General features: G+C 42.8%; 1 protein-coding gene across 1 annotated transcript in view; it reads left to right on the forward strand.

The window, feature by feature from the left end:
• egf (epidermal growth factor) overlaps nt 1-14,455 on the forward strand; it is a 116,272-nt gene that overhangs the window by 686 nt on the left and 101,131 nt on the right. The window contains exons 2-3 of the mRNA XM_056296711.1: nt 8,422-8,621; nt 10,129-10,310. Coding sequence (XP_056152686.1) covers nt 8,422-8,621; nt 10,129-10,310 — 382 coding nt within the window. The remainder of the gene's footprint in view (nt 1-8,421; nt 8,622-10,128; nt 10,311-14,455) is intronic.

A 14,455-nucleotide genomic window follows, 5' to 3' on the forward strand; every position in this document is an offset into this window, starting at 1 on the left:
GTAGACTTGTTGGTTATTCTGTAGACATGTTGGTTATTCTGTAGACTTGTTGGTTATTCTGTAGACTTGTTGGTTATTCTGTGTAGACTTGTTGGTTATTCAGTGTAGACTTGTTGGTTATTCTGTGTAGACTTGTTGGTTATTCTGTTGACTTGTTGGTTATTCTGTTGACTTGTTATACAACTGGCTATTCTGTGTAGACTTGTTGGTTATTCTGTAGACTTGTTGGTTATTCTGTGTAGACTTTTTGGTTATTCTGTAGACTTGTTGGTTATTCTGTAGACGTGTTGGTTATTCTGTGTAGACTTGTTGGTTATTCTGTGTAGACTTGTTGGTTATTCTGTAGACTTGTTGGTTATTCTGTAGACTTGTTGGTTATTCTGTAGAAGTGTTAGTTATTCTGTAGACTCGTTGGTTATTCTGTAGACTTGTTGGTTATTCTGTAGACTTGTTGGTTATTCTGTGCAGACTTGTTGGTTATTCTGTGTAGAGTTGTTGGTTATTCTGTAGACTTGTTGGTTATTCTGTGTAGACTTGTTGGTTATTCTGTAGACTTGTTGGTTATTCTGTGTAGACTTGTTGGTTATTCTGTAGACTTGTTTGTTATTCTGTGTAGACTTGTTGGTTATTCTGTAGACTTGTTGGTTATTCTGTAGACGTGTTGGTTATTCTGTGTAGACTTGTTGGTTATTCTGTAGACTTGTTGGTTATTCTGTGTAGACTTGTTGGTTATTCTGTAGACTTGTTGGTTATTCTGTAGACTTGTTATACAACTGGCTATTCTGTGTAGACTTGTTGGTTATTCTGTAGACTTGTTGGTTATTCTGTAGACTTGTTGGTTATTCTGTGTAGACTTGTTGGTTATTCTGTAGACTTGTTGGTTATTCTGTGCAGACTTGTTGGTTATTCTGTGTAGACTTGTTGGTTATTCTGTAGACTTGTTGGTTATTCTGTGTAGACTTGTTGGTTATTCTGTAGACTTGTTGGTTATTCTGTGTAGACTTGTTGGTTATTCTGTAGACTTGTTTGTTATTCTGTGTAGACCTGTTGGTTATTCTGTAGACTTGTTGGTTATTCTGTAGACGTGTTGGTTATTCTGTGTATACTTGTTGGTTATTCTGTAGACTTGTTGGTTATTCTGTGTAGACTTGTTGGTTATTCTGTAGACTTGTTGGTTATTCTGCAGAAGTGTTAGTTATTCTATAGACTTGTTGGTTATTCTGTAGACTTGTTGGTTATTCTGTAGACTTGTTGGTTATTCTGTGCAGACTTGTTGGTTATTCTGTGCAGACTTGTTGGTTATTCTGTGTAGACTTGTTGGTTATTCTGTAGACTTGTTGGTTATTCTGTGTAGACTTGTTGGTTATTCTGTAGACTTGTTGGTTATTCTGTGTAGACTTGTTGGTTATTCTGTAGACTTGTTGGTTATTCTGTGCAGACTTGTTGGTTATTCTGTGTAGACTTGTTGGTTATTCTGTAGACTTGTTGGTTATTCTGTGTAGACTTGTTGGTTATTCTGTAGACTTGTTGGTTATTCTGTAGACTTGTTGGTTATTCTGTGTAGACTTGTTGGTTATTCTGTAGACTTGTTGGTTATTCTGTGCAGACTTGTTGGTTATTCTGTGTAGACTTGTTGGTTATTCTGTAGACTTGTTGGTTATTCTGTGTAGACTTGTTGGTTATTCTGTAGACTTGTTGGTTATTCTGTGTAGACTTGTTGGTTATTCTGTAGACTTGTTGGTTATTCTGTGCAGACTTGTTGGTTATTCTGTGCAGACTTGTTGGTTATTTTGTGTAGACTTGTTGGTTATTCTGTAGACTTGTTGGTTATTCTGTGTAGACTTGTTGGTTATTCTGTAGACTTGTTGGTTATTCTGTGTAGACTTGTTGGTTATTCTGTGCAGACTTGTTGGTTATTCTGTGTAGACTTGTTGGTTATTCTGTAGACTTGGTCGAGCCACCAGCATGTCTGACTGTGAGTCGTTCATCTACCTTTAACCCTCTTTGAGACAAAATTCCATTTATGAGGCTGAATCGTATTTTAAGGTAAAAACAACACAACACTCAGCACAGTGTGATCTTAGCAGTCCTCGGTTATGACGATAATGATACTGTAATCATCATCATCATTATTATTATCATTATGTCTTCTCCTGTCATGATGGTACAATGACAGCATCAGTCTCCAGCAGAGGAACAGTTAAACCAGGCTGACATGTGAATGTGACTGACTGTTTATGACAAACTGCTTGCTCAGTCAACCCTCGTATTTGATCCCTTTTAAGCTTTTTAAATACAAACTATACTGCCCTTTCATTAGAGGAGCGTTAGGTCCCACATTCAAGCTCCCATGTGTGACCCCAACTTGCTCCACATGCTGAGCGTGTTTACTCACTTTACATTCAAAATGGCCGCCCTCCCACTTTGTCCACCAGCAATGCTGTATCACAATATGAGCTTAGCAATTTTTGGTTCCTTATTAAGAAATTTCCCTGAAATCAAACACAATACTAGTTGAGCTTGGGCAAATCGAGTAGCTCAGGTTTCCGGGAGGCGGTAAGCGTGAACTTTTCCACCAGTGCTTCATCCTGATGCATCCTCACAGCTTGGCACTTGCGTCCATCTTGGAGTCCTGAAGCAGACGGTTCATGGCCTTGCTTGTCATTGTCTCATTGTTCTCTTCATTCTCCGGTGTTTGTGTGCTGCAGCCATAGCAGCACATGACCATGTTTCAGACCAGATCATCCTGCTGCAGCCGGGGTCAAACAGAGGGCCAACCTCCCACATCAGTTTTATCTTTTAGACTGCTGGCTCGTGATTATTTCAGACATTTTGACACACTTCATGACACAGTGTGCATTTCACACAGTCGACGTGCTCATCCTTCCATTTCCATTTTGCTCCTTAAGAACAAATATGTCAATATGTTTTTCATGGTCAGTAGTATTTGCCAAGCGTGATCCCATATGAGGAACTTCACCTGGTACATCGCTGTCAGTTTCACATAACATATAGGCATGAACGCAGCAATATAAGAGATGGAGCAAGAAGATGAGAGTCCTGCAGCTGGTGCAAACAGAAGGAAATAAACTCTTCAGAAGTGTTCTTCATGATTAGCTTAGATATTTGACCAATAAATAAAATAAATATAAATAAGTTGGTACAAGCCCAGCAAGACCGACAGGTGCAAATACAATATTTCATCAAATAATAAAAACAACATAAACGGACAACTCTGGGTTCATTTGTGCAAGGTCCCTGTTCTTCTTCATCGCCTGCTTAACGTTTCTCTCTTCTTCTGTGGGTTTCTTCATCGCTATTTGAGCTAGTGGTGTGTAAAAACGAGGCATACTCCAAGTTAACAGTTAAGGGACTTTAGTGTCGAACTGTAAGTATCAACAATACAGAGATGAACTGACGCACGCAGGAGACTTCGTGCCTTACGTAATATTGACTACAGCTAACATCCACTGGGTGGTGCTATAATACCACCCGTAACGTCTCCCTTTCCTTTAAACAAAACACTTCCTGAAATAACAAGTTGTGAACTTCACCCAAGACATGGTTATATGGTTATATCTAGATCTCAAAAACGATTAAACATCCCGTCTATCTCCCCCCTCTCCCCCTTCCCTTCAGCCACTATCCCCAGATTGCCTAAACACTGAACATTAGAACCAGTCCATGTCAGCTTATAGGTTCAGTCTGTTGGGAGGCCGTATCTGACGGCCATATTGAGAGAGAGCAGGGGAATGGGGTGACGATGGGACAGCAGAGGCGTCCAAAGTCTGTGGTGGGCCCGGAGCCTGTGGGCTGCTGTAGGGCCTGTTGGGAGAGGGTCCAGGAGATAACGTGCATACCCTCTCACCCTCCGTCATGTCACTCTGTGGCTGAGACCCACTGCATTCAGATGAAGGCCCCTCTGCACCAGCCCTAGGGTTTTGTGATGGCCTTGGCTCTACCATACGTAGATCGACTCGATTGTGACGATACAAGGAGCCCTCGACCTCTACCAGATTTGACCGTGGGGCTACTTTCTGCAGACACACTCCCCGTCGCCAGATGCCAGTCCTGTCCCCTGGTAGTGGCTTCATCCGAACTGCTTCTCCCACTGCGAGCTCAGGTAAGTCCTTAGCAGTCCTGTCGTAGATGAGTTTCAAGATTTGTTTCCTGTTCCGCAGTTTGTCTACAACATCCGTAACGACGCGTGGCTCAAGAAGTGCATCAACCACTGGCAGAGCTGACTTCAAACGCCGTGACATCAGTCGTTGGGCAGGACTGCTGTCCATACCCTCCGTTGCGGTGTTTCTCCATTGTGAGATTGCCTTCCTGGCATCCTCGCCATCTCGTAGTGCTTTCTTGCACTGGTTCTTTGCGATTTTGACCGCTGCTTCCACCTTCCTGTTGGCCTTGGGATGCCTTGGTGAGGAGGTGACATGGTCAAACCTCCACTCCACAACGAATTGGCGGAACTAAGTACAGGCGAACTGGGGCCCATTGTCGGAAATGACCCTGTCAGGTTGCCCATAACCAGCAAATTGAGCCTTGCATCGTTTTATTGTTGTCTCCACGCTAAGGTCTGGCAGAACATCAATCTCCCAGTAATCTGAGTAGTGATCAACTACCATCAGAAAGTCTTTCCCACTGTGTTGGAAAAGATCCAGACTTATGATTTGCCAGGGGCGTGTGGGCAGTTCATGGCTCAGCATTGTCTCCTTTTGCTGCTCAATGGCATACTCATTGCATGTAGAGCATTTACTGACATAATCCTTGATTTGGCTCTGCATTGCAGGCCAGTATATGGTCTCCCGTGCTTGTCTGTAGCAGGCCTCGCCACCGATGTGACTGCCATGTACTCTGGCCAGCATCTCAGGATGCAATGATTTTGGGATCACCACTCTTTGCCCCCTAAACAAGACTCCGTTCTGGACATTTAGCTCCTCTTTGATAGGCCATAACTCTCTGACTCTCTGCTCTGTTTCATCCTTATCAGCGGGCCAACCCTTCAGGATAGTAGACTTCACGACTTGCAGCTATCTGTCATTGTCTGTGTGTTGCTGTATCTGCAGCAGCCTTTTGTCTGTGACATTCAGATAGTCGGCCATATTTATGTGCTCAATTGCCAGCTGCTCGTCCACCATACTGCAGACTTTGTGCTCTGCATGCATAGAGCCAGGGTGTGTTGTGGAAGTGACAGCCCTGCTTAATATGTCACTCACCAACATGTCCGGTCCTGGTTTGTAGATCACTCTCAGGTTGTAATTCTGAAGAGCCAGTAGCATGCTCTGCAAGCGCTTGGGAGCATTGAGGAGAGGCTTGCTGAAGATTGCTACGAGGGGCTTGTGATCTGTCTCCGCTGTGATATTGTCTCGACCGTACAGATAATGATGGAAAAGCTGGCAGGCAAATACTATGCTGAGGCATTCCTTCTCTATCTGCACATAGTTTTGCTCTGTAGGCGTGAGTGCCCTTGACGCGAAAGCAATAGGCTGTCCCTCCAGCATCAGACAGCAGCCCATGCCATGCTGGTTGGAGTCACTTTGTACTGTGATGGGTTTTGCCACATCATAGTATCGCAGCACAGGCGTCAGTGTCACAAGCTGTCTTATCTCCCTGACAGCTGCGTCGTGCTTCGGCAGCCAGTGCCAGACTGTGTCCTTGTCTGTGAGTCTCCTCAAAGGCTCGCATACTTCTGAGAGCCGCGGGAGAAACTTAGCCAAATATGTGATGATTCCGATGAGTCTCTGCACACACTTGACGTCGGATGGGGCTGGCGTGTCCAACACCGCTCTGACTTTCTTCGGGTCAGCTTTTAGACCTGCAGCCAACAGGATGTGGCCATGGAACCGCACCTCAGACACTCTAAACTGAAGCTTCTTGACACTGAGCCACAGTTTCACTTGTCGACAGCGGTCCAGAAGGGCTACCAGCTTGTCATCATGGTCCTTGTTTGCCTCTTCCTTGCTGTCGCCACAACCAACGATGAGGATGTCATCAGCTATAGGCTCCACACCCCCAAACGGAAGTTTCAACCATCTCTTCCGGCCCCAGGGGGTCCAAAAGGTGGTCATGAGGCTGCTAGCCTCATCCAGTTTACGCTGAAGAAACGCATCTCTTGCATCGACCAGTGTGAAGACCTTGGCTTTAGGCAGCTTATAGAGCACATCCTCCAGTGTGGACATGAGGTAATGCGAGCGCCTGAGTGCCTGGTTGAGACGGTGCGGCTGTAGACATATATGCAGCTTTTCTGGTGTTTTGACGATGACCATATTACCGATCCAATCTGTGGGCTCACTGTCTGATGTGATATGACCCTCTCTTTCATATCGGTCGAGCTGAGCCTTCATAGCCACCGGAACATTGCGTGGTGCACTCTGCACCGGCTGAACCGCTGGATCCAAGTTGAAATTAACCTCTCCGGGGAGTGCCTCCACACGACCAGTGAAGACATCCTGATATGCTCTGATGACTCTACTTCTGGTGAGAGGCATGGTGAGGCTGTCGTCCACTGCGTTGAGCCCTTCTACTCTGAGCTCCTCTGGGATAGTGAAGTGTATGAGCTCCATCTCCTCTGACGTGGACCCTGACAGCAGTGGCAACTGTTGTGTATTTACGACCTCAAAATCCAGCTTGTATTTGCTGCCCCGTACAACACACTCAGTGGTAAGGACCCCAAATTATGGCAGACCTTGGTCTGAGAACATTTCAGTGTGGTGCTACTATGCTTTAGTTTCTCTCTGGGAGCTAGCCCCTTAATCGTTAAGGGGCTTCAGTGTCGAACTGTAAGTATCACCAATACAGAGATGAACTGACGCACGCAGGAGACTGCGTGCCTTACGTAACATTGACTACAGCTAATAGCCACTGGGTGGTGCTATAATACCACCCGTAACAATCACCTGCTTAACGTTTCTCTCTTCTTCATCGCCTGCTGAACGTTTCTCTCTTCTTCTGCAGGTTTCGTCATCACCTGTTTAACGTTTCTCTCTTCTTCTGCAGGTTTCTTCGTCACCTGTTTAACGTTTCTCTCTTCTTCTGCAGGTTTCTTCATCACCTGCTACTTCAGCGGGTTTCAGCGGTACAACTGCAGAGGTGTATATTGTAGCGTGCACGGATAAGTAGACACGTTAGCCCGTGGCTAGTGAACTGGACCTTTCAGTCGACTGGTCAACGTTGTCCACCGCGGGGCGGAAGATACGGGTTCGTGTCCCGGCTGTGGCGGTTCCCGGGCTGCCCCCCTTAATTCGCTCCCATATAAAGAGTTTTTGCCCATTGAACTCTTGAATCTAGAAAGAATAAAATCTGCTGAGCGGCCTCTTGTTGCGTAGTTGTCTGTGAAGCGATTAAAGTAGTGGGGCAGATATTTGGGGACCCCTTTATTAGGGGTAAATCCCAACTTGATTTGTATGACTCTTCTTTCAACTGGAAGCCAGTTAAGTTGGAGGTAACTTTAACAAAACCCTGCTTTACTTGTTTTGGGCAGTCTGGGGTTTATTTGTGATACCCTGTGACGGCCTGGCGGCCTGACCGGGGTGTCTCCCCGCCTGCTGCCCAATGACTGCTGGGATAGGCTCCAGCATCCCCGCCACCCTGAGAGCCGGGTGAGCGGTTTGGATAGCGGATGGATGGACATTTTTAACTTTTTGTGGATTAAAAACACGAGCAGGGTTTTCAGGCTAGAAGGTTATGTGGTGACCATGACCCCTGGACTGAACTGATGTTCCTACGTCCACATGCTGAGACATCCTCCTGTGGAGGCTCGGTGCTGCTAAGAAACCACTGTGTTACTCAAAGGAGGTTGCGGCTGCCTTGAACGTCACCCCATTCAAGCCATGAATAGGCTCTAATTTGAAAACATTTATCAGTGACACCAGCAAAGAGCGCCACACAAAGGCTGACAGGAGCTATTGAGATGTTAAACTTGCCAGTCCAAACATACACCGCTGAAAGGTCTTATAGACCAGCAGCTGTCTGAAGACCATCAGTGGCTCCTTATGGACACAGTACAAAGGACACAAACACATACTTTGTCGGATTTCCAAAGCCGTTATTTACAAAGTTCACCATGAACAGGAAGTTAATGTTTTCAGACTCGATCCTCAACATTTTGCAGATGTTGACACACTTCCTGACACATAAAATAATTTGACATGAAGGCAAAACCATTTGAGAGCAAACAGCAAAATGATTTTCTGTTGAAGACCTCGTGCTGGCCAGACATGTGTAACCTACAGAGGACTAAGGTATGTGTGCTGTACAGGATCTGTGCTGTCATTACTGTACGTACATTTACAGTTAATGAATAGGAGGTTACAGTTGGTAAAGTATAAAAAAGTGATGTGAGAAACTGTTAAAGCAAATCCTCTTTTGGAGCCATGAAAGACCAGAAAGTGGGAAGATGAGTGAGATGTTTTTGCTCAGATGCGGAGCCCCACCTGATCTTTGGTCATGGTAAGGCCATCCATCAGATGGACCTGGATGGGAGGAACCAGCGAAGGCTCGTGGCCGGCGTGGGGAGCTCCATTCTGCTGGACTTCCACTACAGAGAACAGAAGGTCTACTGGGCTGACAAGCACACGGGGGTCATCTACAAAGCAGCAGTCGGAGGAATGCGGCGACAGGTGAGCATGTGTAGATGAATCTGTGGTAAGGAACTGGGTAGAAAGTACTATCGGAAGACGGCACATTAAAGCAAAACACAGGAGTAATGTGAAATTTCTACCTGAGCACTGAACTCAACCGCTCAGCCGTTTGAATAACATATCAACAAAGACCTGACAAAGTGACTCACATGGAGGGGGACCAGGTACCCAGCAGCTCCACTGACGTCTCCCATGGCATGAAGCCTTCAGCAGGAATCAGCTTCCCGTGGTGCTGTTTACTGAGGCAAACAACGGCACAAGCAGTCAGCCGGCCCGGCCAAATCCTTCCATCAGCACCCATTACTAACGCCTACTGATATTTACTAGTCACTTCATGATATTTACTAGTCACGTTGTGATATTTACTAGTCACGTTGTGATATTTACTAGTCACGTTATGATATTTACTAGTCACTTCATGATATTTACTAGTCACTTCATGATATTTACTAGTCACGTTATGATATTTACTAGTCACTTCATGATATTTACTAGTCACGTTGTGATATTTACTAGTCACGTTATGATAATTACTACACATAAGATGATATTTACTAGTCACATTATGATATTTACTAGTCACATTGTGATATTTACTACACATAAAATGATATTTACTTGTCACGTCATGATATTTACTGGTCACATTGTGATATTTACTACACATTATGATATTTACTAGTCACGTTATGATATTTACTGGTCACATTGTGATATTTACTACACATAAAATGATACTTACTAGTCACATTATGATATTTACTAGTCACATTGTGAGATTTACTACACATAAAATGATATTTACTAGTCACGTTATGATATTTACTGGTCACATTGTGATATTTACTACACATAAAATGATATTTACTAGTCACATTATGATATTTACTAGTCACATTGTGATATTTACTACACATAAAATGATATTTACTTGTCACGTCATGATATTTACTGGTGACATTGTGATATTTACTACACATAAAATGATATTTACTAGTCACGTTATGATATTTACTGGTCACATTGTGATATTTACTACACATAAAATGATATTTACTAGTCACATTATGATATTTACTAGTCACATTGTGATATTTACTACACATAAAATGATATTTACTAGTCACATTATGATATTTACTGGTCACATTGTGATATTTACTACACATAAAATGATATTTACCAGTCACATCATGATGTTTTTTTGATATTTAATATAATAATGTTTACTAGTCATATTATGGCATGTACTGATCACATGATAGCATTTATGTACTGGTATCCTCCCTCATCTGTTTCATAAGCCGCATTTCACAGGCGCACGTGCTCACGTGCATTAGCTTCATTAGAGGACACTGAAAGTAATCAGCCACTCATTTCGTTTCTAGCAAAACCGCAGCTCCACCCACAGCTGACAGAGGCGGATTTTGTGAGAATGCTGCTTTGTTCAGAGCTTTTTGTCTTTTTTTCTTCATTTGTTTTCCAGAAAATCTTCTCATCTGAGAAAAGCATCTCAGGCCTCGCCGTTGACTGGATTTTAAATTGTGTCTACTGGACCAGTAGAGAAAAGGGAACCATCAAAAGAATAGACACTAATGGGACGAATGGGAGGACTCTGTTAAGACACCTGACCCGACCCAGTTCTATCGTTGTGGATCCCGGTTACAGGTAATCCATTTACAACACTTACATCATCGATTACTTTTATGTTCATATCGACCCTTTATATTTTTGAGAAGGAGCTTGAGAAAAACAACAACAACTCTTCACTGCCGTGGGACAACTGGCTCATCGGTGAAATAATTGGAGCTAGATAGATAATAAACCGAGACAGATAGAAAAACAGCTCCAGTGTCTCTTCCCGGAGTTCAGCCTCCTCCATCATGTTGCTATGAATGTGGAGTCTCCTCCAGTCAGCGTGTCTGGCAGGTGGGTGTGAACCGACTGTCTGACTCTTTCTTACATACCGCTGCTCTCTGCTCTGACAGTCTTTCCTCAGGACTTCGACTGCACGCTTTTTAATGCCGCTTTGGTCCATTAGCTTCATAAGACAATGTGACTCAGGGGAACAGGCCATGCAAGAGACTTCTAACTCTAACTCTAACTTTAACTTGGACTTCAATACTGAAAGGCTGCAACAGCTCTATGAAATGATAATGTTTAGGAAGACTAAGGGCCATTCCATGTACCAATATGATATATGCAGATGACGTGTGCATATATAATATCAGTATATTCCATGTACCGATATTATATATGCAGACGACGTGTGCATATATAATATCAGTATATTCCATGTACCAATATAATATATGCAGACGATGTGTGCATATATAATATCAGTACATTCCATGTACCAATATTATATATGCAGATGACGTGTGCATATATAATATCAGTACATTCCATGTACCAATATAATATATGCAGATGACGTGTGCATATATAATATCAGTACATTCCATGTACCAATATGATATATGCAGATGACGTGTGCATATATAATATCAGTACATTCCATGTACCAATATGATATATGCAGCTGACGTGTGCATATATAATATCAGTATATTCCATGTACCAATATGATATATGCAGATGACGTGTGCATATATAATATCAGTACATTCCATGTACCAATATGATATACGCAGACGACGTGTGCATATATAATATCAGTACATTCCATGTACCAATATGATATACGCAGCTGACGTGTGCATATATAATATCAGTACATTCCATGTACCAATATGATATATGCAGCTGACGTGTGCATATATAATATCAGTATATTCCATGTACCAATATAATATATGCAGATGACGTGTGCATATATAATATCAGTACATTCCATGTACCAATATGATATATGCAGACGACGTGTGCATATATAATATCAGTACATTCCATGTACCCATATGATATATGCAGACGACGTGTGCATATATAATATCAGTACATTCCATGTACCGATATAATATATGCAGATGACGTGTGCATATATAATATCAGTACATTCCATGTACCGATATAATATATGCAGATGACGTGTGCATATATAATATCAGTATATTCCATGTACCGATATTATATATGCAGACGACGTGTGCATATATAATATCAGTATATTCCATGTACCAATATAATATATGCAGACGATGTGTGCATATATAATATCAGTACATTCCATGTACCAATATTATATATGCAGACGACGTGTGCATATATAATATCAGTACATTCCATGTACCAATATAATATATGCAGATGACGTGTGCATATATAATATCAGTACATTCCATGTACCAATATGATATATGCAGCTGACGTGTGCATATATAATATCAGTACATTCCATGTACCCATATGATATATGCAGATGACGTGTGCATATATAATATCAGTACATTCCATGTACCGATATAATATATGCAGATGACGTGTGCATATATAATATCAGTATATTCCATGTACCGATATAATATATGCAGATGACGTGTGCATATATAATATCAGTATATTCCATGTACCGATATTATATATGCAGACGACGTGTGCATATATAATATCAGTATATTCCATGTACCAATATAATATATGCAGACGATGTGTGCATATATAATATCAGTACATTCCATGTACCAATATTATATATGCAGATGACGTGTGCATATATAATATCAGTACATTCCATGTACCAATATAATATATGCAGCTGACGTGTGCATATATAATATCAGTACATTCCATGTACCAATATGATATATGCAGCTGACGTGTGCATATATAATATCAGTACATTCCATGTACCAATATGATATATGCAGACGACGTGTGCATATATAATATCAGTATATTCCATGTACCAATATAATATATGCAGATGACGTGTGCATATATAATATCAGTACATTCCATGTACCAATATGATATATGCAGATGACGTGTGCATATATAATATCAGTATATTCCATGTACCAATATAATATATGCAGATGATGTGCGCTGTGGACCTCCGCAGACGTTGACGTAGAAACGCCGCTCACCTCACACATTTTCTGTCTGTGTGTAACGAGAATTCAAGTTCTGTCTGTAAAGCAGGGAAGACAGTGGAAGGTGTGGGCTCCTACTACTTGCTGGAAAAAAAATTGAGTATGAAAGGCAAAAGTCTTGAGGACTGTCCATCCATATAATCAGTCAACCAATCAGTCAGTTAATCAAACTATACATAGCACATTTCATTAAGAGAAGGAGACGATGCTTTACTGTGAGAGCCTCCTCTGCACTTCAGCCATCCTCTATACGACACACTGCAAACAGTGTGCAGCAGCAACGCAGCGCCCAGGGTCCAACTCCAGGTGTTCGCCACTGCCTCAGGCAGGGTCACGGGCAGGGATATTGATCTTAACATGCATGTCTTCGATGGTGGGAGGAAACCAGAGCACCAAGAGGGAACCCATGCAGACACGGGGACAACATGCAACTCGTCACAGAAAAGACCTGGGATGGCCGGGGGTTCGAACCCAGGTCCTTCTTGCTTTGAAGCAACAGTGCTAACATGCTGCTTTAACATGGTATGCAACGAGCTTTACGTGAAGTGAAAGTGCACTGATAAAAAGGTGACGATGAAGGAAGAAAAAAGATAAAAGAGAGACAAAAATGAAAACATCTGGCCAAGATGTCTTGATGCATGCTCGATAAACCAGGCAAGACGATCACAGAAGGTTGAATCAGTTCAGCTGGACACAAGGGTTACTGACAGAAAGGTTACATCATCATCTCAGTGGCCTCTTCAGTCTCACCTGACTGCAGGTACCCCCACCCTTATACACAATGCAGTGACTGCAGGTACCCCACCCTTATACACAATACAGTGACTGCAGGTACCCCACCCTTATACACAATACAGTGACTGCAGGTACCCCACCCTTATACACAATACAGTGACTGCAGGTACCCCACCCTTATACACAATACAGTGGCTACAGGTACCCCCACCCTTATACACAATACAGTGACTGCAGGTACCCCCACCCTTATACACAATACAGTGACTGCAGGTACCCCACCCTTATACACAATACAGTGACTGCAGGTACCCCACCCTTATACACAATACAGTGGCTACAGGTACCCCCACCCTTATACACAATACAGTGACTACAGGTACCCCCACCCTTATACACAATACAGTGACTGCAGGTACCCCACCCTTATACACAATACAGTGACTGCAGGTACCCCACCCTTATACACAATACAGTGACTGCAGGTACCCCACCCTTATACACAATACAGTGGCTACAGGTACCCCCACCATTATACACAATACAGTGACTGCAGGTACCCCACCCTTATAAACAATACAGTGACTACAGGTGTCCCCACCCTTATACACAATACAGTGACTGCAGGTACCCCACCCTTATAAACAATACAGTGACTACAGGTGTCCCCACCCTTATAAACAATATAGTGACTGCAGGTGTCCCCACCCTTATAAACAATACAGTGTCATAACGACCCAAACCAACGACCAGTTTCATATTCAAATTGCTGTGACTTTTCAACGGCCATGTTGACCATTCACAGAGGATTTGGGAATGGTTGCAGTCACAGCATTGTAAGATGATGAAAGATGTGCTTAGTGCACCAGCCGACCAAAGAGAGGACAACAACTACCAAAGTATAAACCAGTGGAGATTCTGTATGTGGCGAGAGTGTCGAAACAGTTGAGATGCGTATTTTCCAAACACCGCGTCTCAGTTGCTTTCAAACCCCAAAACTCACTGCACCAGAAGTTGGTCCAC

Source organism: Lampris incognitus, chromosome 1 (assembly GCF_029633865.1).
Source record: "Lampris incognitus isolate fLamInc1 chromosome 1, fLamInc1.hap2, whole genome shotgun sequence".
In the NCBI taxonomy this organism is placed as follows: domain Eukaryota; kingdom Metazoa; phylum Chordata; class Actinopteri; order Lampriformes; family Lampridae; genus Lampris; species Lampris incognitus.